The sequence below is a fragment of the Filicampus tigris genome, chromosome 10 (assembly GCF_054856515.1).
Source record: "Filicampus tigris isolate MCC_2025a chromosome 10, RoL_Ftig_1.0, whole genome shotgun sequence".
Taxonomy (NCBI): domain Eukaryota; kingdom Metazoa; phylum Chordata; class Actinopteri; order Syngnathiformes; family Syngnathidae; genus Filicampus; species Filicampus tigris.
This window is the reverse complement of record NC_141226.1, coordinates 12,357,722-12,381,926: the sequence shown is the minus strand read 5'-3', so window position 1 is coordinate 12,381,926 and position 24,205 is coordinate 12,357,722. Positions and strand designations below refer to the sequence as shown.

At 40.9% G+C, this 24,205-nt stretch overlaps 3 protein-coding genes across 6 annotated transcripts in view; 1 reads left to right on the top strand and 2 right to left on the bottom strand.

Moving 5' to 3' along the window:
- prkci (protein kinase C, iota) overlaps window positions 1-3,943 on the bottom strand; it is a 34,937-nt gene extending 30,994 nt beyond the window's left edge. The window contains exon 1 of one of the 3 annotated variants that reach the window (XM_086043485.1): window positions 3,840-3,943. In XM_086043485.1, coding sequence (XP_085899611.1) covers window positions 3,840-3,916 — 77 coding nt within the window. In that variant the 5' untranslated portion in view covers window positions 3,917-3,943. Of the gene's footprint in view, window positions 1-2,271; window positions 2,652-2,840; window positions 2,922-3,839 lie in introns of those variants that run through there. The other 2 variants (XM_086043486.1, XM_086043484.1) reach the window with 2 other exon arrangements.
- A 1,075-nt stretch (window positions 3,944-5,018) lies between these two features.
- On the bottom strand, window positions 5,019-13,982 carry dapk3 (death-associated protein kinase 3). Its single transcript, XM_086043794.1, has 9 exons — window positions 13,663-13,982; window positions 12,920-13,048; window positions 10,017-10,377; window positions 7,938-8,067; window positions 7,764-7,812; window positions 7,422-7,448; window positions 7,186-7,338; window positions 7,067-7,112; window positions 5,019-5,984 (listed from the first exon to the last, which is right to left on the bottom strand). The coding sequence occupies exons 2-9, from the start codon at window positions 12,979-12,981 to the stop codon at window positions 5,454-5,456; spliced, it is 1,359 nt and encodes a 452-aa protein (XP_085899920.1). The 5' UTR covers window positions 12,982-13,048; window positions 13,663-13,982; the 3' UTR covers window positions 5,019-5,453.
- Window positions 13,983-15,172: 1,190 nt separating this feature from the next.
- Window positions 15,173-24,001, top strand: sppl2b (signal peptide peptidase like 2B). 2 transcript variants are annotated; one of them, XM_086042843.1, is made up of 16 exons: window positions 15,173-15,338; window positions 16,821-16,931; window positions 17,238-17,420; window positions 17,491-17,580; window positions 17,950-18,089; window positions 18,535-18,677; window positions 18,765-18,861; window positions 19,066-19,182; window positions 20,103-20,184; window positions 20,254-20,328; window positions 20,402-20,464; window positions 20,554-20,653; window positions 21,182-21,259; window positions 21,348-21,508; window positions 21,660-21,700; window positions 22,848-22,999. In XM_086042843.1, the coding sequence occupies exons 1-16, from the start codon at window positions 15,282-15,284 to the stop codon at window positions 22,855-22,857; spliced, it is 1,548 nt and encodes a 515-aa protein (XP_085898969.1). In that variant the 5' UTR covers window positions 15,173-15,281; the 3' UTR covers window positions 22,858-22,999. The 2 variants fall into 2 exon arrangements, with proteins under 2 accessions (XP_085898969.1, XP_085898966.1); XM_086042840.1 differs by lacking the exon at window positions 21,660-21,700 and having other exon boundaries at window positions 22,848-24,001.
- Window positions 24,002-24,205: the final 204 nt, after the last annotated feature.

The following is a 24,205-nucleotide window of genomic DNA, read 5'->3' as shown; positions in this document are numbered from 1 at the left end:
AGTACAAGGGGGAGGGGAAAAAAAACAAAACTACTTTTTGGAGGGTTTCTATTAATATCATTACTAAACCTGCTGATCAACACATTTATGGGGTGATATTGTTGCACCTTTTAGATATGTTATCAGCACCTCACCTGTCTGCGCTTTGACGACATCTCGATGCCAATTTGACACATATAGACCTGTTATTATCAGTAGTAGTCATACTCGCCAGTTTGGTCTAACTTTATCCAAGAAGAGGAAACACCCTTCAACATGTACAAAGTTTATGAAACAAAATGATGCTTTGTGAGAAGTTGAAGGTTGAATGTTTTGAAAGGTTTCAAATAACTGTGGAGGACTGGCTCAAATGAGGGCGCATGGTAGCATAGCGGTTAGCGAGTCCATCTCACAGTTCTGAGGTTGATGGATCTCAGCCCCGGCTTTTCTGTGAGCAGTTTGCCTTTTCTCCCCGGTTTATCCAAGGTACTCCAGCTTCCTCCCTCGTCCCAAAAACACTCTGCCTCTTGACCCAAAGTTAACGGGGATAGAGACTAGAGGTGCCACAACTACACGACTAATCGACATCTAATCAATTATCACAATCACCTACTTTGATGGTTGATTAATCATTTAGAGAACCTGTTTAACATAAAATTGTCCATACGGTATCCTTGGAATTTCAGACTCTCAAGATTAAATAATCTCTCATTTCTGTAGTCCTCTAAAAAAGCAAATTGATTCTCTTTAAGTCTAATAAAAATAAGACATTCGCAAACCTCTGCTTCTACTTTGGAAAACAATGACAAACAGGTTTGGCTATTTTCTGACACATTACGGAAGAAATCAGTAAGTGGACCATAATCAATGTATATTTGTGCATGATGAGCGCTGTCAATATGAAAAAATCACCTGTTTTTAAATAAAGAGATGGAAATTACATTTTTGATATCACATTCATTGATTAATCAATAAAATAAATTATCAAGCGCACCAAAAATCTGCATATTTGCCTATTTGTCCAATTTACAACAATTGTAAATTAGAGAAATTAAATTTTTGTCACATATCACCTCACGGCAGCCAATCTGCTTTGGGAACGTACTACAGATATGTCTCACACAGCACAACCTGTACAGGTGTTTCTTTGAGTCGACACTGTGCAACAATGGAGGAAAAGATTACCACTGTGGTTGTTAGTCACCCGGAGCGCTATTACATGGCCAGCTATCGATATCGGAACCAAATGGAGAGCAAGGAAGTTGGCATACAATACTTGGTAAGTGTATTTACATGTTTCAAGATGTTGAACTGTACCAAGGTAGCAACAGTGTTTAGCATTAGCCAAAGTATTTAACACAACCACCGGCCACCTGATTGCCATGGTCACACTTTTTTTTTCTGTCAGAGCACGTCAGATGCATCAAATTGATGCATTTGCACCGACGTAATATTTAATCACATTGCGCAAATAGTTCAATTCACACCATAACAAAGAGTATCGCAATTGAAAATGGACGGATGGTTGTTTGTCTATATGTGCACTGCTATTGGCTGCCCACCAGTCCAAGGTGTACCCCTGCCTCTCGCCCAAAGTCGGCTGGAATGGACTCCAGCGCCTGAGACGCTAATGAAGGTAAGCAGTAGAAACCCGGAGGCATTGCTCTTTTGTATATATGTGCACTGTGATTGGCTGGCAACCAGTCCTGGATGTATACCACCACTTGCCACAAAGTCAGCTGGGATAGAAGAAGACCAACGGTACCAATGGACTGACTCAAACGCGCTTACAGGTCCCAACATGGCCCATGAGCCGTAGGTTGCCCACTTTGTTGGGACTATAGGAATACAATATCAACAAAACGATTGGATTGGACTCACTTAGTTATTTAATATTCATAAGTGCATAATGCGATGCCATAAAACATCAATAGACACCTAGCTACGACGTCTAGCAGTCCTTAGCACGACTTATTAGCCAACTCTGTCAACTTGATCGTATAGTCAGAAAGAAAAGGGAGCCTCAAACAACCACCTCCGCCAAGTTGCCTTTAAAACCAGCATGCCGTGTTTTTGGCAAGCGATAAACAGCGTTAAGTCGGGGAAAAAACACTACTCGTCGACTGTGTGTCTGGACAATTTCACCTGTCTGTCAAGTTTACCCCACACTGGGCTACACTAGCCCACTAGCTTCGTTAGCTTAGCCGTCTGCTTAGCTGTCTTCCACGATAATAAAGATCGCCAGTAGTGGAAAGAGAGCCCAAAAGGACGGGAACGGTGGTGTTTTCTTACCCTTTATAATAGGCTTTCACCCGGACTTGTTGGGAATTCTCGCCGGGGTGGGACATGGTGCTGTCCCGCAACGTCGGCATCATAAGCTCAGCCGCGGTCAGCCAGAATTTACTGAAGCTCCCCTTCCGTCTCCGGCTCTTTTCGCCTTCCTTTCTTTTTTTGTGTTGTTAGTTGTGTACCACGCCCCGAAGACCGTATATTTATATCTGAGTGGGGTTTAACGAGTAAAATGCGAGGCGAACTGGGCAGTTAAATGAAAAATAAAATAAAGGCTTGCGTGGCTAATTTCAAAATGATATGTAAAGTAAAGAAACTTAAGGGTCCGCCAAACAACTCCCTACTGCATAGGCCCAGTCACGGACGACACCATTGTTGGAATGTTTGCAGGGGTGACGCATAACTTAAAAGCAAAAGAAGACACATTTCGTTTATTTTATACAAATATTTACTCGCATCTGACAAATTTTACGATAGAAAAAATTTACTCCATTAACACAATCCAAGCCGAAACATGCTTCAAAAACACATCATAACGCTATAAAATATTGCTCACGTTCAGTTCACTTTACCGGTATTTGGAGCGGACCAACTAGAGCTTTCATGTGGATGGAGCCATTCACGCACACGTCTCTGGGCTCGGACATTACAAACACCCCGAGGATTTGTGTCGCATTCAAGTGCTCTGGATCAGAAGTAATTGCGACTTTAAGATAAAACCATAGCGTGTCAGAAGCGAGGGGGGCTACATTAAAAAATAGTGCAAAGTACAATACACGTCATTTGTGAAATGGGTTTGAAATCATCCCGATGGCATATGTAGTCCCAAAATCAGAGGGGTTCGCGGTTATCGCAGCATCCATCCATCCATATTTTGGTTACTTTCCCATTCATATTATTTACATTCTAACGCTTTTTTTCATAATCATAAAATTCTCATAGCAGTTAATTGGATAAGTGAAGTTGCACATCTGCTGCAGTCACCATGGCAACAAATGGCTCCTAGGTGGTTCACCTGAAACCTTTTAATTTTGAGAGGAGGTCACTCCTGGTACACAGCACCGGCAAAATGTCAATAAATGGCCATAGTTGAGTGAGGTTAATAGGTTAGTGACCGGTATTCAATCCAGATTTTAAATAACACAGGATCATACGAAGCAGGAGATAAATCCAGGTATTACACAGCGGCAAGGACATCTTAATGAATGAATGAATAGTTGAATGGAAGCCAATGCATGTGATAGAACAAGCCCAGGACCTTTGGGAAAATGTGCATTTCTTAGTTTGATTCAATCCAGGTATTAGATGACCCCAGGAACCTTCTTTGGTTTTTTTTGTTTTTTGGGGAGAATCCTGATCACATGGAAAGGGCCTGTCCAGTTTATAGAATCACCTGATACTATCTGCCATACTAAGCTTGAGAGGATGACAATCCATGTTTATAGGTAGCATCTGGAACGTGTGAACGGAACTGTGAAGGGTATGGTTGAGTGGATTCCTATTCGCGTACGTAAAAGCACCTGAGACTTCTAGTTTTTGAGGGATCAATATATGTAATGAGTAGCACTAACCTCTGACTGAATGGGCATGTCTGAATGGAATCCAATCCAGATGTTAGCCAGCCCCTGAGGGCTCTTGTTTTAGACATCAAGACCTGTAATGGACAACACCTAGAACAACTAAATGGCCATTCTTATGAGACAGCCAGTCAAGGTAATAGACATCACCTGGGATCTCTTCCATACAGTATAGAAATTGGAATAAACAGGTGTTTTCTAAATATAATCGAATTCAGGAACCTGAATTTATTGTATTACATTGGAAAGAGTGCAAGCCCATGTAATAGACGAGGTGAAGTTGACAAGACAAATCCAGGCATCTACAGCCAGCATAGCCCAGCAGGCCCATAATGCTCCTGGGAAAATGTTCAAACGTTAGTTTTTTTTTTCTCTCAGGCCACATTTTGCACCTCATTAATCATTTTTGCTGGTTATGTCTTGAAACAGCTTGCCTCCATTTGCCGCTGTCAGCAGTCTATTTTTGTAACGCCTGCAGGCATGATGGCAGTCACCTTCCCATTACCTACATCCTCACAGGTACGAGTGTGATCAATAATATTAATAGTAAAAATAATTAAAAATAAGTGTTTGATGACATACTTTGTGATACTGGTGATCCTATCCAAAGCATGGAACAAGAATATTTTACACAAGTCAAACAATAGGAAATAATCTGTGTCATCTGACCTAAACGTTTCATTCAAAATAAAAATAAATCATTAAATCAACAGCTTTTAAGAGGTTAATACAGGTGTTAGACCACGCCAAAAACATTGTGGAATGTGGATAATTGAAAGGGAATACATACAGGAGCCAGATCTGTAGTTTTCATAAGCAATCTAGGTATTAGAAAGGACAAAGCACAGTAATGATCAGCATAGCTGAGCGGAATCCAATCCAGGTAATAGACAGCACCATGGGACCTATGTTGTTTTTGAGAGGCTCCTTCGGTAATTTGACAGCACTAAAAACATGAATGAATGGCAGTACTGTATTGAGTTGAAGCCAATCCTGGTATCAGACATTTCCCAGCACCTGTTTTTGAGAGCTTCTTGACAGCCTCAAAGATGTGTGTGATGAATGTGTGTACGTGAAGCTACTCCAGGTATCGTACGAATCCAGTTGAGACATTTGACTGAACATGCATAATTACATAAAAGTCAGGCCAGGTGTTAGACTGTGAAAAAACAGTTGACAGGTCAAATGTTTTATTTGGAAAAAGCTGTCAAATGTTGCCAGCTTGTTTACACATATAATACACACAATAAAATTGTATTTTGAAATGTTGCTATAATCATAAGTGCGAACACGTAATGGGGGGGGGGATACTTGGCTGAATGTTTTTCTATACAATGTGGGGAATGTGCTTAAAAAAAAGACAAAAAAAAAGAATGGAATGTTTGAGGTGTGCATAGATGACAAATAAAATACAGTAGTTCCAGTTCTTGGTGGTGAAGCCATGTAAGCAGAAAGGCACTGCATAGCTGACACTGAAGGCTGATGTTAATAAAAACAAAATTATATATATATATAAAAAAAAAAAAGCACGTGAGAGTAAAAAGGATAGCACGTAAAAAGAAGTGTAAAATAATAAATTAAAGGTGAGGATCATGTTGAAGCGCAGCCTCAAGGTGCGCTCTCCTGCCGGTCCTTGTCTGCGGCGATGGAGCGCACCAGCTCCTCCACCCAGCGCACCTCGTGCGCCACCTGCTCAGCCAGCGCCTCATATCGGTTCTCCAGGCGTCCGAACTTGCGCTTGAGCGCGCCGGCGGCCTGCGCGGCTCCGCGGGCATCCTCCTGGCTTTTCTTGCGCTGCGCCTGCGTGCGCTGCAGCTCCTGGCGGACGGCGCCCAGCTGGCCTGAGATGCCGCGGCTCTCCTCCTTGTACCAGCCCTCCTTCTCCTCGTAGATGGACAGCAGCGCGGCCACGTCGTCGCGGCACGAGCGCCGGTTGCGCTCCAGCTGGCGCAGGCCCTGCTCGGCTGCCGCAATCTCCTCCAGGACCTGCGAGAAGCGCTCGAAGTTGACGTAGGTGTTGTTGGGCGGCATGCTGGAGTGCGACTTGATGGTGTACTCCTTCAGACGCGTAGTCTTCAGACGCCGGCGCTCCGGCTTGTGCTCGCGCTCCTCCGGGCGCACGTTGCGCCGCTTGATCACCTGGGCGACGCCATAGCAGCGTCAGTCAGTCAGTTGTAAACTTCTGTCACAATCTCATCTCGCAATAGTAAGGATAAAACGGTTAACTGATAAACTGTGATAATGTTTGTGATATGATTTAGACCAAATTTAGATCAAATTTAGAGTCTCCCTCTCTCTCATCTTATATTTCATAATATTTTGTAATGTTTTTTTTTGTCCAAGAGAGTAGGGTCAGTGTTAGTGGGGTGACAATTTATCACCTTGGGATTCAGTGTGAATGTGTGGCTTGACACATTTTCTCAATTGAATTTACATTTTCATTTTTTGGTCAAATATTTTAGGCTTTTCCTTTTTTGGGTGTATTTTTGTCAACTAGTATTTGTGTACTTTTCCTAGCATATTTGTGTATTTTTCATCTAATATTTTATTATTTTTAAATACACTTATTTTAATTCCATGTTTTTGTTTATTTTGTTGAATATTTTTGATTTTTTTTGTCTACTGTGTTTGTTGTTCATCTATTCATTTGCTTTTTTATAATTAAGATTTTTTTCCAACAAATAAGTTTTCACCCCGGAAGATTAAAATATTTATTTTGTCCATTTAATATTTTGTTTATATTCTCCAAAATATATAAACAATTCTAATATTTGTGTATTTTGCATTTTTTCATCTAGTATTTGATTAAAAAAAAAAACACAGCATATAATTCTGTTTTTGTGTATGCATGTATAATTTTGCCCCAGTATATTCGTGTGTTATTGTAATTTTCTTTCCTTTCCTGTATTTTTTTCTACTATTTTTGTTTCCCCCTCTGAATATTTAGTTATTTTCATCTAATATTCTCAACTCAAAAAATTCATTGACTATATTTTTAAATACCAATATATCTATATATATTTTACATTATATTATTTCTGTATTTATTTCTTAAAACGTGTATTTTTAAACTATTTTATTTTTGTAGTTTTGATGAATTTTTCAAATGTCTCTAACACTATTAACCGTCATCATCTTGCTCACGTAACGAACTTGGGGACGCTTTTTGTTGGACGATACAGAACAGAGGTCCACAGCAGTGAAGGTAGATGGTGAATCACCTTAATCCATGGATGTTGAAGACTGTCATCAATGGTCATTCTTTTCCTGCAATGATAAGTCAGTCAGAAAAAGACAGCAAAGAAACGTGAAGAAACAAACAAATTGAGAGGTCTGCTACTTGGGATCTTTGACTAGTAGGCGTCGTATGAAATCTTTGGCCAATTCGCTGGTGTTGCTGAAGTATTCCTCGTCAAAGTCGTAGTTGACCGCCGAGATGTTGGTCAGTGTCTCCTGCTTGGTCTCGCCCAAGAACGGAGAAGCGCCGCTCAACCTGCCGGGAAACGTCGGACGCTTTAGAGGATGCCCGAAAAAAGCAGTTGAATGTTTGTTAGCCCCGTGTGACGCGACACTTACAGGATGTACGTGATGACGCCGATGCTCCTGCACAGAAAAAAGAAAATGTGGCTTGAAAATGTCAGATGGGAAGCCCAACAATGCATATGTCGGCTCGGTAAAGGATCTGACTTTCTATACATTGTATACATACAAATAGGTTCAAATAAGACCACCATAAATTTCATAGAAAGGAATTCAAACTAGCGTAAACCCCACAAAAATTATGCAGGTTAACACCGGACTACTGTAAATCCTGTCAAAGTGTCGCTGACGTTACAAAAGCAACGCAAATGTCTTTGTACATCGCAAATGTGTAGAGTAAAGAGTGGAGTCTAAGAGCAAAGCAGGTTTTTGCCTTACCACATGTCTGCCTCCAGTCCCAGCGGTTCATAATTGACTATTTCTGGAGCTGCAAAGTGCGGAGGAACCAAGACGTCAATGTGAAGCAGATGTGGAGACCGCACAAAGTCGCTCAAGAAATTGAACACGTTGGAGGGCGGGGGGCATCGGGGGTTGTTGGGCCACGAAACCCACCTACGAACTCGGGCGTTCCGAAGATGTTCTTGAACTCGTTGCCCGCTTTGATCTGATGGGCGATGCCGAAATCGATGAGCTTTATCCTTGGATTGGGAACGTTCTTGTCCAGCAGCATGATGTTCTCAGGCTGCAACGCAACACGACAACAACGCTGAGCATCCATTCTTTCACGGCACGGCCAGTGTTTTACGTGACAGTTAGACAAGTGCAGAGAGACCGCTGTATGCAATAAAGGAAAAAAAACAAACTATTGAGCCGGAAGATGCCTGGCAAACAATTTTGGCTCCACCCTTCTCTGCTCATGACATTCAAATTGTGCAGGTTAAAATTCGACTGTCTTATTTGTACCCTGCACAGGTTACAATTTATTTCTTATTTGTACCCTGCACAGGTTACAAATAAGCGTAGTGAGACTCATAAATGTGCAATTTAAAATAATACTACCATCAATGGCATTCAGTTGAACAACTTAAAATACGACTACAGTACAACCCTGCATACTAGCATCTGCGGATTCACCTATTCAAGGATTTTTTTTTCAATATTTAAATTTGGGTGGGGAATGTGTGGGGAGGCACCAGGCTCCATTTTTTTTCTTTTGTGGAAAATGCGTTTATTGGCGGTGTATCCCTGCTTATTCAAGAATCTCTGGGTTACTTCTGTTAACCACCAAAATTATACGTGGACTTTCACTACTTTCACCGACCCCGGTCCCTAACCCCTGCGAATAGTGGGGATCCACTGTACTGTGAATCACATAACGAGATGATGTGAAATTATATGACTTCTATGAAACCCATAAATGTTGCTCTTATTAATTTAAGACTGCAGTAAATCCCATGAATATTGCGCAGGTTAAAATAAAACGACCATATGTCCGATAAACATTTCTTAGGCTACAAAGAAGACTGCCATAAAATCCCGTAAAAGTTTGGTTTAACCCATTAAGGCCTAAAGCGCCTTTCTCAACAGCTCCCCAAAACCGTCGGTCGCCTTTGGAATTACCCTTGAAAACCTGAAGTTCTCCCAGAAATTCAACACTTACAAAATGATTAATATCTCAGACCCTGTAGCAGACAGAAACATAATTCCAAAAGAATTAAAGATCTTAGACATGTGGCTTTCACACAGGCAGAATTTATTATTATTTACCGTTTCAATCGAAGATGTACAAATAACGTGCGAGTGCAAGAAAAGAACTATTTTAATTTTTTTAAAAAATCGAGTGGTAATTACGATCCTCAATTCTGTTACAAAGATGTCAATATCGTAATTGTCTACAAATCATATCATACCACGTTCGACTGGTTCCACTGGTCGTGCACGTCGTCTATATATCACTGCTGTTACTTACTTTAATCAGAGCTCCCGGCGATCGACGGCGTCCGCCATTAACCTACCTACGGCTCGAAAAAACTCCACGACATCCTCTGCGGTCTCGCGACACCGTCACGTATATATTCTGATGTATTAAGTTGGCTAAGAGATGGAGAACTGGATTAAAAAAGGACAGTGACATGTCCGCTCTCCCGGTTTGAAAGGTAGAAAGACAGCAACAGCGCTCCCGGCTCTAGTGGTAGAAACACGGTTATGCGCTCCCGGGCTTAATGGGTTAATCTAAATTCCCCAAAAGTTGTAAAGGTTAAAATAAGACAGAAATCGAATAAATATTGCAGAGGTTAAAAATAGAATGATCCTATAAACATAGCTTGATTTCAAATGAAGCTAGCAGGTTGAGCAGAAAAAAAAAAAAAAAAGTTGTTCCGGTTAAAATTAAGTCTTAGCTGAATGCCATAAACGTTGCACAGGTTGAAATGAGACTAACGTAAATCGCACACAAGTTTTAAGCATGAGAATTTGACTGAAATAAGTCCCATAAAATTTGCTTAGGTTAAACTGACCCGACATAAGAACTGCACAGGTCACAACAACATTACTCAAGTCAACTGTATTTATAAAGCACTTTAAGATAACCACCGCTGTATACAAAGTGCTGTAGATGGCGCAAAATGAAGTCATACAACAACAAACAATAAATGATGAGGGTGTACCTAATGAAGCGTCTAGTGTCCGTACCTTGAGGTCGAAGTGTGCGATGCGCTTGGAATGCAGGTAGTGCACGCCGTCCAGGATCTGCTTGAGGAACTGCGTGGCCTCCTCCTCGCTCAGCGACTCCTTCTCAGCGAGAAAGTCAAAGAGCTCGCCGCCGGACACCAGCTCCAGGATGAGGATGACGTCCGTCTTGTTCTCGAAGATGTCATGCAGCGTGATGATGTTACTGTGCTGGATCTCGCGCAGGATGTTGACCTCGCGCTCGATCTCCTCGCGGCTCACGCCCCGTCGGCTGGACGATAGGCGGCGCTTTTTGATGAACTTGGCGGCGTACTCGCAGCCCGAGCTCTTCTCCTTGCATTTGCGCACGATGGCGAACTGACCGCTGAGGGCGAGGAGGCACAAGCAGAGTGCGTGTGTGTGTTTTTTTTTTTTTTTATGTGTGATGCTACTAGAGAAGAGTATCAGAGGAGAAGAAGAAAAGTGTGATGTGAACTAGCTTAAAGCCCAAATGTGAAGTAAGTTCTGAAAATGCCAAATGAAAGCTAAGTAATTAAATATTATATTAAAAATAAAGGATGAAAAAAATCATTTCTATTTCGTATATTTGACAAAATCACGTTTTTTCGACGTCATAAGACAAACATCTAGAAGAGCGCTCATTGGGGACAGTGTACAAAGCCACTTAGGAATGGACTCAGAAAGCGGTATTTCGAACTTATCTGATATTTGTAGAGCCTGAGCAAGAGGAGGTTGTTGGCGTAACGCAGGTTGGAATGTGCATGTACGAGCCAGATGCTCAGGAGGATGAGAATGTTGACAGAACACCGGACATTGAGTGGAGGCGAGACCCACTGACGTTAGAATGGTACACTAAAAAGATTAGGATTATTAGCCTAGCAATATTGTTTGAAATTCGATGCTGTGCCGAGCTGTTGATTACGCATATGAGATTACCTATTTGTTCCATCTCCTACCACTGAGAGCCACACACGTCTAAGGCAGAGGGCATTCATCAACAAAGTCATGCTAGCTCATGCGTAGAGCGTTGGCTCCCTCCGGTGGGCGCCCTCCAATTGTGTCACGCGGTTGAAATACCGCCCTCTATATCTTTATATTTTGATCTATATTGTTTGCAATTTCTTGCAGCCAGTCGGGAGTTGTAAACGAAACGTTTTGTTTCAAGTGTTTATTGCAGAATTTAACAGGTACGCAGTTGAACAGTTTCGATGTTGCTTGTGACGAATCTGCAGACAGGAAAAATAAAATTACTGGACTGGCATTGCCCGAACGGCCACAGCTGGAATTGGGAGGCAGTTAATGTGAAAGCCAGTTGAAGTGTAACACAAACTGGTCCTATTCTTATCTTTTGGCCACTTTAACAATTGTTGGCCTGAATGTGAACAATGCATCGCCACGCATCGCCGAGGGATTTCGCCGAAAAACGCAGGAAGAATGGCAAAGATCAGAAAACGTGACAGTAAACAATGCAATGCAATGGGTGACTGGCAAATCATCACTCGCCGACGATAACCGGAGATTGCAGAACATTTCCATTTTCGTTGTTAAGTGCATTGCTATGGGTCTAATTATGAATCTGGCTTGGGTGTGTCATAAAAACTAACGAAAGTATGCTTAAAATAGTTTGAGCCATCAAAATATGGTTGGCCATGTTTACTTCACATTAGGTCTTTAATGCTAACATAATGGCAAGTACCCTATAGAGGCTACAGGAAATTACTTCTTTTGTTTTCGACCACTAGTTATGTTACTTTTGAAAATTTTGATCCCAAATGAACACCATCATATACAGTGGTGCCTTGGGATAAGCGTTGAATTAATTCCTTGACTGTGCTCTAAACTCAAAACACTCACCCCATTGAAATGAATTAAACTGCCATTAAGCAGTTTCAAACTCCTGCCCCATTTTTTTCAATAATGATGAATATAACACTCTATTATATTTTAGAAAAACAAACAGTCATGATATAATTAACATTTTTCGTCACACTTTCTGCTTTAATTGTCCTGCTCAGTCAGATGCGCACTCCTTAGCCACCTAGTGGCAGTATAAGAAACATACCATACCATACCACATACCATACTTGGGGGTCAGCTCATCAGTATGCCACTAATATTAGACATGATGATAAAGAATATATTCCTGTGAGCATTGGTATATTGAGTGACATGTGTTGTTGCTGTTGCACCATGTGTGTATAGATAACTGTTGCTTAAAGGATAACAACACCACCACATAGATTCTATAGTAATTATTAGCCTGTGTGCCTACGGTGTTCGCCACTGTACAGTGAGGTTGCTTAAAATACATAACATAATTCTCTTAGTTTTGTGTTTAGTTTGAGTTTAAACAGCTTGATGCCTCTTGAAGAATATTCACTAATGCTATAAGCCAAACTGCAGCTTGTTGTGAAGTGAGTTGAGTCATCTGCCACCATAGAGCACTCGTATCTTAAGTTTATGCTCGCAAGTCAGTTCCTTCACAATTGCGCCATGCTGTTTGTGATTTAATAACATTAAAAAAAAAAAACAGTACAGTACAGCATCTTAAAAAAATCCCAAAAAATAACACTAAGGGTCACAGTTTTTCAGTTGTTTACAGTGGGTAAGAGGACAACGCTTGGCTCATAAGTTATTTACCACTATAAAATGAGAAGCAAAATAGTTTTCCACTGCAGTGTAGTTACCAGATAAGCTAAGAATTAGCCTATGTTTAATTCCTTGCATTTCACTAGAGTGGATGACCGCTAGGACCATGCTGCCTCTCATAGGTCAGTCTCCGTACTACGACTTAGTTTTTACAAATGCCAGATAAACTCCCCTTCTGTCAAAACCCTTTAAGATATCTGCTTCTCAGCAGAGAAAAATTAACAACCATATCTGCACACCATATCTGCACAGCATACCTGCCCAGCTCCTCTCCCATCTCATAGTGCAGCTCCACGGCCTCTTGCCTGAAGCTAGCCATGACGTGTCGGCTGTACCAATGCTGCTGGCCTGGCAGCCTTCCGTTGTGTGTGTCAGTGTGTGTTACACTGCAAAGACAAGATTAAATACAAAAAAAGAAAAGAGTTGGCTCCAGGCAACAACATCGAAACTGACATCACGTGTTCTTTCGTTTCTTTCCTCCTTATTTGGCCAACAGTGCTGAAGATGATGTCAGCGAGCCCCCTGCATTCCAGTCTTACTTAGATCACCGCCTTGCCAATCAGTCTCAGTAAAGGGACTACCGCACTGACATTTGAACTCGTTTCTTCTAAGTAATAAGCAATATATTTAAGTGGAAAACTCAGAAAGAAAACAGCTTTGATTTAACACATGAATGACAGTCACTCACAACTTTGGATTGGACATACAGTGACTTCAGGATAGAGACGGATAAACATAAAAAGATCACGTGCAAGTGAAGCAAAAACGTGATTTTAAAAATTAGAGGGAAACAAATACTGTAATATTAGCATTACAAAACTATTTTTGGTGGTAAAGAAACAGTCGGGACTCGACTACCGAGACGGTAGTTAGCTTAGCTGACCAGCTAGCATGAAGGAGCCGCTGTTAAAGCACCGCTTCGCGGTCATTGAAAAACGCTCAATAAAGTCCAGTTTTGGATGGAATTTAAAAATAAATATACATGAGAGCAGGTACTTACGTTTCTGTTGGATTAGAAGTACCGCATTCCACTCAAAGTAACTGACCGTGTGAGTTGAGTGTAATACGGTCGAGCAATACACTCACAGAGCTTCCGTTGTGATTTGTCAGAATAAAATTCTTCGTTAGAGTTTTCGTGGCTAGAACAGCGGGCAAATGCCTTCAGTGATACGAATATAAATGACTAGTTACAACTTACTCATTGAATAAATGGGAGTGCTGTCTTAACATTTGAAAAATTGGTGGAATTTCCTTGTAAAGCGCCTTGTTCCGAAAGATGATTTCTGCCAAGTTCCGGCGTTGCCGTAAATTACCACTGCAGGTAAATACTGCCAGAAGGGAAAACATATGGAATGACGTCATTCGGAGTTTTAACACCGCAGTGAGTCAAGAGGAGCATGCGACGCTAAAGGCGGTATCTGACCGAACAGCGAAGGTTTGCAAGTGTGTGTGCACGTAGCGAATGTTGTTTTTTTTGGTCAGGGTTTGGTCAATGTTGCAAACACTTGCAAAGACGTTCGCCATATATTCGCAAACAGTTTTAATGGTTGCAAACAGGTTTTCTTGTCGCCATCAAACTTTGAACATATTCAAAATTTCTTTGCGATAAGAAAAACGTTTGAGACCATTAAAATTTGTCCGTGTCTCTTTTGGTTATTCGATATTATGTTTGGAAGCAGATATAAAAAATGGAAAAATGACTCGTCATTGATTTTCATTTTAAAATAAAAACACTAAAATTGAAATACAGCTTGATTTTCTAGTTTGTTGTCTGGAACGAGAAAGGAAAAGTCTAAAAACAGTTTGATTTTCAATTTTTAATTTTAGAATGAAAAGAATGCAGCACGAGACACAAATCGAAGCTCGTTTTTTTTCAAACAACCTTTCTTGAACACAAAACTGCAAACAATATAACAATATCCATCCAAGGAAATTCAATAACAATTTATTAAAAGATAACATTTTTGTGAATATATATATATATATACATATATATATACATATATATACATATATATACATATATATATGTATACATATATATATATATATATATATATGTATATATATATACATATATATATACATATATATATACATATATATATATATGTAAAAAAAAAAAAACCTTTGCAGCTCAGTGAGATAGGCCCTATGCTTCAACACAATACTAAAACACGACACACAAATATTAAGAATTTAGTACAACATTACAAACAGAAAGACGTACCTTACTCCAAGGGAATTGTCAAGTTTATTCACAAATGTACCTACCTAAAGTGTCATTGGAAGAATGCAAAAAAAGGGAACCACCAGGGACTTATATGTTATCAATTTAACCAAAAACTCCAACCTCATACCGCTGAAGTACGGACGCACGTTGTATAATGCCATACGTGTGTGACGCTTTTAAAGACTTTTGAGTGATGCATACTGTAATAAGTTAATATCTAACAATTCAAATAAACTAAAAAAGGCAGTATTTTTCCTTATTTCCACTCGAAATATCATGGAACATTTCCGGGCGTCATCGAATAGGCGTGTCTTCGGGACAGCTGGAGCTGGGGTGCTTTCTGTTGGATGGGGGTCAGAACAACAACATAGCAGCACGGCCTCAGGATGACGGTCCCCGGCCTCGGAGCTCTGACTTGGGCCGCTCTTTTTGTTATCCATCAGGTGGGTGGGTGACACTTACGCCGAATCTTTATTTCCTACCGAAAATCTCCCGCCCCGGTGGTGGGCTTTTTCTTGTTGTGCCCGGCGACGAACATTTTTGCTAACCGCTAACCACATCATTGTTGAGTTAAAACAAAACAACGGAACACTCGAATGTTTTCTACTATCTTGGTAAAACCTGACACCAATTGACAACTTAATAGCATCCCCTCAGCGCCATTTTAACCTTGTTAAACGGTGATTTAAATGCCAGCACGTTAGCAGTGAAGTCATTTTGGGTGAGAGTGGGTAGCTAACGCTGTTAGCATCCGAGCTAAGAGTCGACTCAGCGGCTAATGAAGTTTTACATTTTACCAACATTCACGTCAAGTTATGTTAGCTGTGCCAGGCCTTTTGGTTGTAATGTTTAATTAAATGATTTACGTCACTCACGCGAGGGGGTGTCTAGGTGTTTACCTTTTGTTACATAGCAAAAATGCTAATAAGATTAAGAACACTTCAGAACATCAGCCTGCAATTGTAAAAGCTGAAATGCCTTTATTGGGTCTTGTTTGGGCTGTTTAGGTGCATTAATTGTACCTAATAATGTGACCCGTGAGTGTACATGGTTTATTTTCCTGTAGTCATTTCCACGTAAACGGCCATTTTGGGTGAATAAAGCCGAACGTGGCCATACAGTGGCGCCTTGAGATACGAGTTGAATTCGTTCCTTGACCACGCTCTTAACTAAAAACACTGCCATGTCAAATAATCTTTTCCCATTGGAATGAATGGATGAATGCCATGATTCCATTTCACCCTTCCCCCCAAAATCATGAAAACCAATACTCCGTAACATTGTACTTTGTATAAATGTAGTTGTGACATAAACTGAATGAAGCAGTTTTGTCACATTTTATCCATTGAATGTTGCTTTCTGGTCTGACCGCCTTGGCCACATGGGGACAGTACAGGACAGACAAACGGATAATAAGGTACAGTATTGTTGCTTGAGGCATACTTGAATTCTTGCCATTCCTACTTGGATTAAGGTGACCATATTTTGATTACCCAAAAAGAGGACACTCGTCCCGGCCTCGAGATACTGAAATGATACTCAAAGTTTAGTCAAAGATGTCATACATTATAACTGTAATATATTCAAAGTAGGGTTGCACAATATTGGAAAAACATGCAATATGGGTGTTGCATATTGCAATATGAACATTATTGCGATACATAACGGACCTAAAGGAATTACATTTATTATGCGGAATGTGTTCTTATATAGTTATTTAGTGTTAGTAATGCCCCTAGATACTGCATTAGCATTAAGATAGATTGAGTTCACTGCCACCATACAGCATTCATATCTCAAGTTTGAACTCACAAGTCAAAGCGATAAAAATTGTCCAAATAACGTGTTGGATCCCGAAAAGCTTTAAAGTTGGGCTGCTCATTTCTCAAGGCACCACTGTATTTGTTTTCTGACCATGTACACAGGTGGCAGCGGAGCACGGCATGGCCCATTTCAGTGATGACAGCAAAGGGAAGGACTACTGCATCTTCTTTAACTCGCAGTGGGCACGTCTGCCTCAGGACCTCAACAAGGCGGTGAGTACCGGCACTCAAATCCAGAGTATCCAGCTTGCATTTACAGGAGGCCTTCTTTTGTTCCCCTCGGATGGCTATTTCTATGGCTCTATGAAACAATTAGAAGCTTCCCCATACACTCCGTTCAAACTCGAGGGCAAATGTCAGCTTTACAGAAGCTGTCTTTGTTGTGCAGATGTCATGTCATGGCTATGATGCTAATTTCCAACATACAGAATGACATCAGATTATTATTCTTTTTTTTAAATGTAGATTTTTGCTTTGAAACACTGCGATGTAACACCAGCGTTTCCCATGTATTCACAGTCGCGTCTCCAGATCTACGACCTCACCACATCGGTCTTGTGCTCGCCCACCGACGTCCCGGAGGGGGGCTTCCCCAACCGCATCGCCATGGTGATGAGGGGTAACTGCACCTTTTACGAGAAGGTGCGCCTGGCACAGATGAATGGCGCCAAGGGTCTGCTTATCGTCAGCAAGGACAGACTGGTAACATCAATCAGATTGAAGGATTCCTATTGAATGCGGCGCCTGGCAATTTGCTTTGGTTTCATTTCAGACGCCACCAGCGGGAAACAAGACTCAATATGAGGAGATTGACATCCCTGTTGCGCTGCTCAGCTACTCGGACATGCTGGAGATAAGCAAGGTGAGAGCCAGGCTTCCATCATTGCGACATACATTGAAATTATATATATATATAATTTAAAAAGGTAGCGAACCGCTAAAAATGAAAAAAGTTAAACCGAAGGCAAAATGGACACCCAACCAATCTGCAAATAAATGTGAAGCTTATAAACATTTATAATGTCGCAGAGGTCTTCAAAGAAAAATTTGAAATGTCTTTTTACATTTCAAAATGTATTCAAATGATTTCAAAGGCAAGGATCCCCAAAATGGACATCCCACACCAAACTCATTCTAAGGCCATTCGTTTTCTTTGAGTTCATTTTTTCGCCCTTTTCAAATGACGCCTGAATGTCAGACCTGAGTTGACGCATCATGTTTTCCGTGGTAGACGTTTGCCAAGGGCAGACTGGTGGCCATGTACGCCCCCAAAGAGCCGGTGCTGGACTACAACATGGTCATCATCTTCCTCATGGCTGTGGGAACCGTCGCCGTCGGTGGCCACTGGGCCGGCAGCAAGGACCGCAAGAAGTAAGCGTGGATGCTGGAGGGGGTCGCAAAAGCAACACAAGAATTTGGGGGATAAATTGCTGGTCATTACATCATAGCAATTAGAAATAGACAGAGATGTTTTTTTTTTCAGGGCCGATACCAATACAGATTAATATTAGTCAAAGAGGCCGATAACCGATATTTGGAGCCGATATTCATTTTCAGTAAAAAGGAAAATATTGGCATGAAAAAAATGAAAGAAATTAAAACTCTTAACTTTTTTGAAATGCCTTTATGGATGTTTGTTGAACCTCTTTGTTTAGATATATGTTGATGTTTGTTATCATACATTTTTGACAATATGCAAATTTGTTGTAAAATTCTAACAAAGTTCAGGGAGCTCCCAGGATCATCAGAATGTCTTCAAAAGTTACATGAGAACTTAAACATAATACCAACCTTGAATTTCATCTTCCGTTCGCAGGCGCTACATGAAGCATAAGCGCGACGACGGGGCGGACAAGCAGGATGAGGAGACGCTGGACGTGACGCCCATCATGATCTGCGTGTTTGTGGTCATGTGCTGCAGCATGCTGGTGCTGCTCTACTTCTTCTATGACAGCCTGGGTAACGCACACGCACACTCGGAACAAGTCATGAAGTTCATCTGAATAGTCGCCCTAACACAATTTGATGTTTTTGAACCGGTTGCAGCAATTTGGGTGATAGCCATTTTCTGCCTGGCGTCATCCATGGGCCTCTACAGCTGCTTGTGGCCTTTTGTGCGCCGCGTTCCTTTCTGCAAGTGCAGGTGAGACACTCAACGCTGCGCTCTAAATGCAATTTTTGATGCGGTATCGGTGCGTACAATATCAGCAAATTTTTAAGTGTACAGATAATGAATAGTGGTACAAGTTGGGTATTGATACCCGATACCTTGATTGGGTTTCACAGTACACTGTTATACAAGAGAGATAAACAAGCATTTTTTTTCTCCTCTCTCTCCCCCAAACAGAATTCCGGAGAACAACCTTCCGTACTTGCACAAGCGTCCTCAGGTGCGCGCCCTGCTGCTGTCGGCACTCTGCGTGGGCATCAGCGTCACCTGGATGGTGTTTCGCAACGAGGACCAGTGAGTGTTGGGACACTTTCACGCACTTTGCGAAAATGCAGCGTAACAGAAGACGCCACCTTTATTCAGGCAGAACCAAGCAAAGTTGGAATAGTTCCACACCCGTGTGCGCTTTCCCACAAACACGTCATTTGAGTCCATCGGTGCCAGCGTCTGGTGTGGCGTATGAAATTTGCCTCACCACCATCTACATGGAGTGATGCGTGCGTTTGCAGTAACACTAGCCCTAATGGGAAAGGGATCCCTGCAAAGCTCCAAGACAAGAGATTTTGCTTCAACCCAATTTACGGGATTGAATTATTCCAGTTATTTGATTACCGGTAATCGTTTCAGCCCAAGGCTTATGCCTCCTGTGTTACGTTTACAGTCGTTAAAGCGGAAGTCAACCCAAGCATATTTTTTTCAAGAATATGTTCCCAGCAGGCCCACTAGTTGAAACACAGCATTCTGATTAATTTTGCGTTTGTGGAATATAAATTAAGGAGCAAAATGCACTTGTTTTTAGCCATCTCTGGGGGCGGCCATTTTGTCTTCTGTCGACTGAAAATGACATCACAACTGCTTACAACGACCAATCACAGCTGACCTGTTCTCTGAATCTGAGTCGTGATTGGTCGTTGTGAGCAGTTGTGATGTCATTTTCAGTCGACAGAAGACAAAATGTCCGCCCCCAGAGATGGCTAAAAATTAGTGGATTAACAGTTATTCCACAAACGCAATATTTATCAGAATGCCCTGTTCCAACTAGTGGGCTTGTATAAAACAAAACAACAACAACAAAATATGTTTGCGTTGAATTCCCCTTTAAGTAAGTAAAATATCAGCTGTTTTTAGATTTTAACACAGAACGAAGCAAAGGTGGGCTATTATTAGTTGAACAAAAAGTCACAGAGGCTTTTTTTTTTCTTTTTGTGGTCCAGGTGGGCGTGGGTGCTGCAGGACACCCTGGGTATCGCCTTCTGTCTCTACATGCTCAAGACTGTCAGACTGCCCACATTTAAGGTACCATAACGTCAACATATCTTAAAGCTATTAACCGAAGTGACCATTTCTTCTTTTCCCCTGTGGCAGGCTTGCACTTTACTACTGACCGTGCTCTTCGTCTATGATGTCTTTTTCGTGTTTATCACGCCCTTCTTCACCAAGGTAGCTCCACAGATGCCACCTCATTCCAAGCTCTCAACTTTTGGTCATGTCACGCGTTCTCTTCTCTCCGCAGAGTGGTGAGAGCATCATGGTGGAGGTGGCGGCAGGCCCCTCCGACTCAGCCACACACGAAAAGGTGAGTTGTCTTTAACGCTGTGCTAAAGTTATTAAAAAAAAAAAAAAAAAGGTCAATTCCCATCTTGATTTTGTCGGTGTGGTCCGCAGCTTCCGATGGTGCTCAAGGTGCCGCGCTTGAACTCCTCCCCCCTCGCCCTGTGTGATCGGCCTTTCTCCCTGCTGGGCTTCGGCGACATCCTGGTGCCAGGTGATTGAATGACACTTGCAAAACCAAAGTATAGACCTCCTTCTAGGCACAACTCTTCACAAAAGTGACCCAAATGATTTGAACGGTGACATTTGTTTGTTAGCAGACTACTTAGCACGTCACGGATAGTGATAGTGACAGCAGTATTTTTATATTTTTTTTAATTCCGGTGTGAAACTATCTGACTCAATCTCAATCGGATCAAAACCAATCTGGTTATTCATGATAGAGTAAGCACTTCAGTTTGTTTTTTTTAAGATAACACCTTTACTTTGTTTTCACAAAATTTACACACGCACCCCAAAAAAACAAGTTATCTAATCTGTGCATATGTATTCAGATGTAGATTAAAGGAAATGCATTGCCTAATTTGTTTCCAATTGAAAGTAAAAATATTTTTGTTGCTCTTCAAATTTTTTTGTTAAATTCACAAGTTTTTTTGTAAACTCTAAATCGCATGTAAAATTAAGGACTCGTGGACACCCTGCTATTGGTATATCTGGTTTTTTTCCCCTTCTGCCCCCACAGGCCTGCTGGTGGTGTACTGCCACCGCTTTGACATTTTGACGCAGTCCTCCCGAATCTACTTTGTGGCCTGTACGATCGGTACGTAACTATCAGTCGATGCATCACACGACCGGGCCGGGTTTTATTTATTTATTTTTTACAACTGTCCTGTCCCCCCTACGTTTAGCGTACGGTGTGGGCCTGCTGATCACCTTCGTGGCGCTGGCCATGATGCAGATGGGCCAGCCAGCCTTGCTCTACCTGGTGCCTTGCACTCTGCTCACCAGCCTGGTGGTGGCGCTGTGGCGCAAGGAGCTCCCTCAGTTCTGGACCGGCAGCGGATTTGTGGTGAATACCAGTTTCATATGACTGCACGGCAACAGAAATTACTTTAGACTTAAGGAAACAAAAAGTCACTTTAAATAGAATAAAGTAATTTTTTATTTTTTTATTTTATACATTTCAACTGCTTGTTTCTTTTTTGGGGGGTTCTATCTAGTCTGCTGCTGAGGGCTCAGCTGTCTGTCAGTGTCACTGCAGGTATTCTGTCTGCTTTGCTACCTTACACCCATGTTATTGTTTTTTTTTTTTCAGGGGGGGCGGTGATAGATTAGATCAGAGCCTCAATTTTGTCACTTCTTGATTAGCATAAAGGCAGCTCTTTGGGCAACTTGTCGTTCGGGCATAAGAGGGAAATTTTTGTACACTTCCAGACATAACACTTGTGTAAATTCGGAAAGAGTCGTCCAGCAGTCATACCGTCCTAAAAATATAGTGGGGGAGACCTTTATTTGTTAATTTGATACACTTAAAGAGTTCAAACACAAAAGCAGATGTACTTTTTTTTGTTTGAGTCAGAAATGTTTAAAGTTGGTTGGCTGGTTAAAGTTAAAACTGACCATATTTGGTAATTTTTCACTTTTATAATGGTACCATCATGTCTATGATCCAATTGTTTGGCTGAGTGTGTTGATAGCAATGATTAGATCAAGGCCATTACTGATGTCAGTGTAACATTCTTGAAGACATTTGTTTCATTTTGATGGGTTCAGCACTCCATTGAAGGTCATCTCCACTCCGTCTGACAATATTGGAATGGCACTTTTCTTGACCTGACAGTATTTTAGAGTTTAATTCAAGTTCACCTAGTTATATTGGAATCGCGGTTACTAACAACCGTATTTTTTTTTTTTAAACCAATACAAATGCAAAAGAATAAAGGTAAACAGGGCAACACATTAGAAAATGCGCCGTCTAACAATGCCGTAATAGCCAATCTGCTAGCAAGCGTGGTTTTGTCTAAATGGCACTTGATGACTTTTTCATTTTGGTGGCCTCTAATTAAAGGCCGTGCCCCAATTGTCTGTTTTTGTTTTTGTCACATTTTGGACAAAATGATACTGCTAAATTCCCCTTAAGGGATTAAAACTAGTTAAAAAAAAAGAAAACATTGCCAAAATTCACCTATTTTGCCAGCAATATATATTTGTAAATGTTGTGAATGTCTCATACAGTGATAGCAGATTTGTGGAATTACATAAAATTGAGGAGGTACATGCTTTTCATGGGACAGCAATAATTTCTGCTGCAGTACATCAATCATTGCTAATTGGAAATGAGAGTGTTGACTTTCAAATGTGTGACAGCTTCATTAAAGTCACGGTCATTTCATATGTATCCCTCACAGCCTGCCATAGCTCTCGCGCCCATCAAGTGTACACAAACAGCGGGGACGCAACCCGATGGGTCGCCGGTTGCTGACGCAGCCAATCAGAGCCAAGACCCAGGTCCGCCTCAGGATATGCCCCTTGCCGAAAATGAGGGAAAGCTCAACTGAAGTTTATTTTCCACATTGTGTTGCCTTTCATGGACTTTAAAAGGGGAAAAAGGAGAACAGGCGCCACAGTGTGTGATTATACCTCACCTTTAAAAGGGAACGCTAGATGGGAGGGAATCTATTCTTGTCCCAGGCCCGACACGCCCTAACGCTTGCCTCACGACAGCATTAGCTCGCATGCATTATTGCTGTCCAACAAAAAACGTGGATCTCCATATTTGACATGTATTCAAAATTCATAAAGTATTGATTGTTGTTTTTCAGATTTAAGACACATTTTCAGTATTTCAGGGGGGAAAAAAAGTCCAATAAAAAGCATGTCTCTATTTTTTTATTTTCATTCAAAACAATAAGCACATTCTGTGCTTTTCTCTTTTTTTAATCTGAAGTTACAGATTTTTTTTGAATATTTTGTCTTATATTTTTGTACAATATTTTGTTAAAAATCCTTTTAATTTGAAACAAAAATATACTGGGTTTTTTTCATATTAAAGACAAAACGAAGAAACATGCAGATGCATGCTTTTTTTGAACAGCTCTGGTGACGCGAGCGCGAGTTGGTGCGATCACGGTTGTCGACTGAGCCAAACTTTTTTTTTTTTTTAATTGAAATTACCTTTTTTTTTTGTTATGTTTTGCATGCTATGATGTGGATTCTCTAGTATTACAAATACAATAACCTATAGTGCAGACTTGATATTATATTGGTGGAGCAAATGTTTAAAAAAATAGCAGCACTTTGGATCCCCCACAGGAATCATTCAAGTTACAAGACGTCAAATTAGGTTATATGAAATATTTGCACAAATCATGCTATACAAGTTACTGTGTTTTTAATGTACATATACTGTATGTATATATATGATGTGGTATACTCTGCTGTAGGTTTTAAGACCAATGTACTCCTTTTCGTTGTGTTCAGTGCCTCTAATGAGGACGACAGAATGGAACATTAACTTTTGCAGTTGAATAAATAAACACTAAACGCTTTTTGCGGAAGTATCTTTTAAGTTGTGCATCTATTTCTTATTCTCTTTACCTACCAAATACTAAGTTAAATAAAAAAAATCTTTTAGAAACAAACAAAACTTATTCAAAAGACTAAAATATTTTTTATACATATAAAAAATATATTTTTTGTTCAGTTAACATTTATATTAGTGAAAAAGCATTTGTTGTTTGTCAGATAAAACAAAAGGAATAAAACA